The sequence below is a fragment of the Pollachius pollachius genome, assembly GCF_949987615.1.
Source record: "Pollachius pollachius genome assembly, chromosome: 4".
NCBI lineage: Eukaryota > Metazoa > Chordata > Actinopteri > Gadiformes > Gadidae > Pollachius > Pollachius pollachius.
The window spans coordinates 578,474-583,473 of NC_136937.1; the positions used below are offsets into that span (position 1 = coordinate 578,474).

Sequence of the window (5,000 nt, forward strand, 5' to 3'; positions counted from 1 at the left end):
AGACAGACTCACTTCTTGCGGTCGTAGCGCAGACAGACAGACAGGCAGGCAGACAGGCAGACAGACTCACTTCTTGCGGTCGTAGCGCAGACAGACAGGCAGACAGACTCACTTCTTGCGGTCGTAGCGCAGACAGACAGACAGACAGACAGGCAGACAGGCAGACAGACTCACTTCTTGCGGTCGTAGCGCAGACAGACAGACAGGCAGGCAGGCAGGCAGACAGACTCACTTCTTGCGGTCGTAGCACAGACAGACAGACAGACAGGCAGACAGGCAGACAGGCAGACAGACTCACTTCTTGCGGTCGTAGCGCAGACAGACAGGCAGACAGGCAGACAGACTCACTTCTTGCGGTCGTAGCACAGACAGACAGACAGACAGACAGACAGACAGACAGACAGACAGACAGACAGACTCACTTCTTGCGGTCGTAGCACAGACAGACAGACAGGCAGGCAGGCAGACAGACTCACTTCTTGCGGTCGTAGCACTGGCGGAAGTGCGCCCTGAGCGCCTTGACCTTCCAGCGGCACTGCTCCTGGTTCTTGGCGTGGCCGCGCCCCCTCATGCGCTCCGAGATCTCGGCGTAGACGTGGCCGTTGTGCACGGCGCCCCGGAGCGCCCGCTGCACCTCCTCCTCGCCCCACACCGCCATCAGCGCCAGCGTCTCCGCGTCCGACCACGCGCTGGGCTTGGACGAGGGCGTGGCCTCTGGGGCGAGGGAGAGAGAGAGGGAGGTGAGCGGTGCTGGGCGCCGGAGTCACGCCGCCTTCACAACAGCTCGGAGGTTCGGAAGCTCTTGGCTGTCTTAGCCTAAACCTTCCCTTCTTCTGAAACTAGAGTGTTCAGGAAACGCCCCTCGGAAGTTCGCAGGCTGTGACATAAAACCGAGGCCGACTTTCAAAGCGGCTTGTTATGGCTAATCACACTCCCACCTGGGGGTATAATATGGGACCTTTAATGTCAGCGCCTCTGTATGACGTAATTTAGATTCAACACCATCCCCGGCTCGTTTCTGACCAATCAGAGCATCTCTTCCCTGATTGGTTCAAGGGGGTTAAATGTTGCGTGTCAATCACAAGTGCATGCGTCTGAATTGCGCCTCATTTCTGGTGATGTTTACGTGGTTTAAACGCTTGAAAATAAATCGTCATGTCTCTCTGTCGAACTTGGAAAACACTCAATATTCCCGGCGAACCCCCAAGGTGACCATTGTCCCGTGTGCGTGTGTTACTAATTCATCTACATTTCACTTATTCATAGTACTTCATTGTGTAGCATCTGCAGTAGCTGCCATCGCTGCTGTACAGAGGGAATGGGTTAGCCTAGCGATTGTTAGTATTTGCACTTGGCTCTATGAACATCTTTACTGTACCGACAGCGATGTGTTGTTTCACTTCATATGACAAAAGGACTTATTGTAAGTCGCTTTGGATAACAGCGTCTGCTAACCGCCCTGAAGGTGAATGTGGATTACCGGCGCCGTTGGCCGACTCGCCGTCGGACTCCTCTGAGACGGCGGCGGCGTCGGGGAGGAGCAGCGCCGAGGTGGACGGCTGCTTCTCCACGATCTGCTCCAGAAGGTCGTAGAACTTGAAGTCGATCTTATCCGTCCCCGACCTTCTGCCCACGACGACGAAAGGGACGGGTTAAGAGTGGACGCACGCATGCACACACACACAGCCGTATACAGCGCTTTCCTAACCAGTGTCCCCTCAAAGCGCTTTACAATAGTGCCTCACATTCACACACACATTCACCATTCACACACCCAATTACCCATTCACACACACATTCACACACACATTCACCCATTCACACACCGATGGCGGCGTCAGCCCCTCAGGGAGTGAGCAGTCGGGGCGAGGCGTCTCGCTCAGGGACACCTCGACAGCCGGGGATCGACTTCCGGTCACCGGCCGACCCGCTCTACCTGCCGAGCTCCGTAGTGGACACGGTGTCGACCCCCCAACCCAAATCGCTGGGTTTATTCCCCCCCAGCCCACTCGTCCACAACAGAGGCCTTCAAGGCTCCGCCCTAACCATAGGCTCCGAGATCGCCCCGGGCCCCGTAGGGGGTCAGGGGTCCACACTGTGGTACAGCCGCTGGGTGGCGCCCCCCGGTGGTACCTGAGGTTCTCGCGGGCCTGGCGGTACCGGGCCTTCAGCCTCTTCACCCGGGTGTGGCACTGGCCAGCGCTGCGGTAGAACCCGTTGGCGCCCAGCTTCTCCGAGATGTCCGTGAAGACGTGTCCGTTGTGGGGGCTCCGCCGCAGGCTGTACTGGACCTGGGAGGAGGGACCCGTTAACGGGGGAACCACCCGTTAACCGAGGAACCTCCCGTTAACTGAGAAACCTCCCGTTAACCGGGGAACCTCCCGTTAACTGAGAAACCTCCCGTTAACCGGGGAACCTCCCGTTAACCGGGGAACCTCCCGTTAACAGAGGAACCTCCCGTTAACAGAGGAACCTCCCGTTAACGGATAACGACCCGTTAACAGAGGATCTACAGGCTGTACTGGACCAGGAGGAACCTCCCGTTAACGGGTCGTTATCCGTTAATGGAGCGCAGACGGGGAACTCCCATGATGCATTCTGATGAGCGCGCTCTCTTACGTGGTGATCGCCCCACAGCTCCAGGAGAATGACCGTCTCCTTGTCCGACCAGGGGACCTTCCGGCGCTCCACGGCCCCTAGGGGCCCAGACACAGAGAGGGGCGTCAGCCCATCACACTGACCGGGTTGGGGGGGCCTCAGCACAACGCTGGCCGAGGCTTTAGGACACTTTGATCAAAACTATAGGAGAACCATATTTTGATATCGCTGATAAAAACTACAGCGCAACAACTGGAACCCGTTGGTAAGGTATGAACCACAGGGACCACTCTGACAGGTGAACCCCCCCCCCCCCCCCTGCGTACCCATCTCCCGGTGCCAGGCGGAGAGGTCTGTGTGGGTGGGCTTCTCCTCGTCCTCCTGGTCGGGGGGGTCCAGGGGGTCCAGTGGGTCGCTGCTCTCCTCCAACGCCTCAGAGAACGACAGGTCCTTGGTCAGGATCCGGCCCAGCTGCTCATAGAACTTACACTCCACCTGCCTCTTCCCCTGGAGGCTGGGGAGGGAGGGAGAGGGGGAGGGGAAGAGAGGGAGGGAGGGAGGGAGGGAGGGAGGGAGGGAGGGGAAGAGAGGGAGGAGAACAGAGGGGGGGAGGGAGGGAGAGGGGGAGGGGAAGAGAGGGAGGGAGGGAGAGGGGGAGGGAGGGGAAGAGAGGGAGGGAGGGAGGGAGGGAGGGGAAGAGAGGGAGGGAGGGAGGGAGGGAGGGAGGGGAGGAGGGAGGGGAAGAGAGGGAGGGAGAGAGAGGGAGGGAGAGAGAGGGGGAGGGAGGGGAAGAGAGGGAGGGAGGGAGGGAGAGGGGGAGGGAGGGGAAGAGAGGGAGGCAGGGAGGGAGGGAGGGGAAGAGAGGGAGGGAGGGAGGGAGGGGAGGAGGGAGGGGAAGAGAGGGAGAGGGGGGAGAACAGAGAGGGGAAGAGAGGGAGGGAGGGGGGAGGGGGAGGGAGAGACCACACATTAAATTTTACGTTTTTTACGACTTTTAAATGTAAATTCAACCGAAAAACAAAGAAAATATATACCCCACGGTATATACCAACTCATGAGTACGATAAAGCCCCGACGGGACGGCTCCCAGAACAGACGTACTTGTTGTTGTAGCACTGCCTGAAGGTGGACTTGAGGCGCTTCAGCCGGCTCTGACACTGCTCGGCGCTGCGCGAGTACCCCAGGGCGCCCATCATCTGGGCGATGGACGGGAACACGGGGCCCCTCCTCTGGACTCCCTTCAGCCCCTGCTGCACCTGGTCCTTCCCCCAGATGTTCACCAGGCACTGCGTCTCCGCGTCCGTCCACGGGACGCTTCGGGTCACTTCCGCTGGCGGCAGAGTCAAAAGTTAGCTTTGTGTAAAGAAAGAAGCAAAGTGAGATACCTTAAAGCTGCACTATGTAGGGTTTCCCATGAGCAGCCTCTAGTGGCTCGGGTTGGAGCTGCATTTAGACATAAATACTTTTCGGACGACAGTTACTGTCAAAGATTGACACCCAGAAAAGGGGACGTCAATAAACTGATTTATAGAGAAAATGTCACTGGATGGATTCAATCGTTGATGGCTGCGTTGCATTCTTGAGCGACTTTCTAGTTTAGATATTTTTTAAATGGTGTAAATAGCGGCAGTAGACAACATGACATATAGTGCAGCTTTAAAGAGACAAATAAAAAGTCATATATATATCCTTTTTATTTTTGTCTCAACACTCAACACTGAGGGCATACATTCTCAGCATTGAGTGGGAAATTACCTCCTAACCATGAAGGTAATAAGGTGGCATAACCAGTTGAGCTAGACAGAGCCTCATGTCACATCCAGTCAAGTCAGCTTATGGAGACAAAGCCTGGAAACGACCGAATGGAAGGAATGGACGAGGGACGCTCAACCGAAACCAGAACAGATCCCCTCTCACCTCCCATCACCTCTCGACCGGGGCAGCCGAGAGTCTGCAGGTCTTCATCCTCCTCTTCCTCCTGCTTCAGCTCCTCTTCCTCCTGCTTCAGCTCCTCCTCCTCCTCTTCGTCCCCCTCCCCCTCCTCCTCCTCCTCGGGGTCGTAGGTCACCTTGGGGCCGCTGGACGGCCCGCCCAGCACGCACTCCAGCTGCTCGTAGAACTTGCACTCCGTCTTATTGGTGGTTTTTCTTCTGTGTGTTGAAATACAGTGTGAATATAAAAGGTTGAAATACACAGTGTGAATATAAAAGGTTGAAATACACAGTGTGAATATAAAAGGTTGAAATACACAGCAGGTTTTTCTTTGCATCAGATCCCTGATGCGTAGGCTTATGTCCAATCCAAACATCACAACCCTGCACTGCGTATCCTCCAGAGACCGACGGAAAGACGGACATCTTCACCACCCACACCACCACCACCTCCTCCTCCTCCTCCTCCTC

At 56.6% G+C, this 5,000-nt stretch overlaps 1 protein-coding gene across 4 annotated transcripts in view; it reads right to left on the bottom strand.

The window, feature by feature from the left end:
• LOC307074294 (uncharacterized protein) overlaps positions 1-5,000 on the bottom strand; it is a 24,688-nt gene that overhangs the window by 10,842 nt on the left and 8,846 nt on the right. For 3 of the 4 annotated variants that reach the window (XM_079734312.1, XM_079734311.1, XM_079734314.1), the window contains exons 10-16: positions 4,516-4,748; positions 3,700-3,928; positions 2,925-3,112; positions 2,620-2,696; positions 2,134-2,291; positions 1,481-1,626; positions 477-714 (exon numbers count right to left, since the gene is read on the bottom strand). In XM_079734312.1, coding sequence (XP_079590438.1) covers positions 477-714; positions 1,481-1,626; positions 2,134-2,291; positions 2,620-2,696; positions 2,925-3,112; positions 3,700-3,928; positions 4,516-4,748 — 1,269 coding nt within the window. The remainder of the gene's footprint in view (positions 1-476; positions 715-1,480; positions 1,627-2,133; positions 2,292-2,619; positions 2,697-2,924; positions 3,113-3,699; positions 3,929-4,515; positions 4,749-5,000) is intronic. The other variant, XM_079734313.1, reaches the window with a different exon arrangement.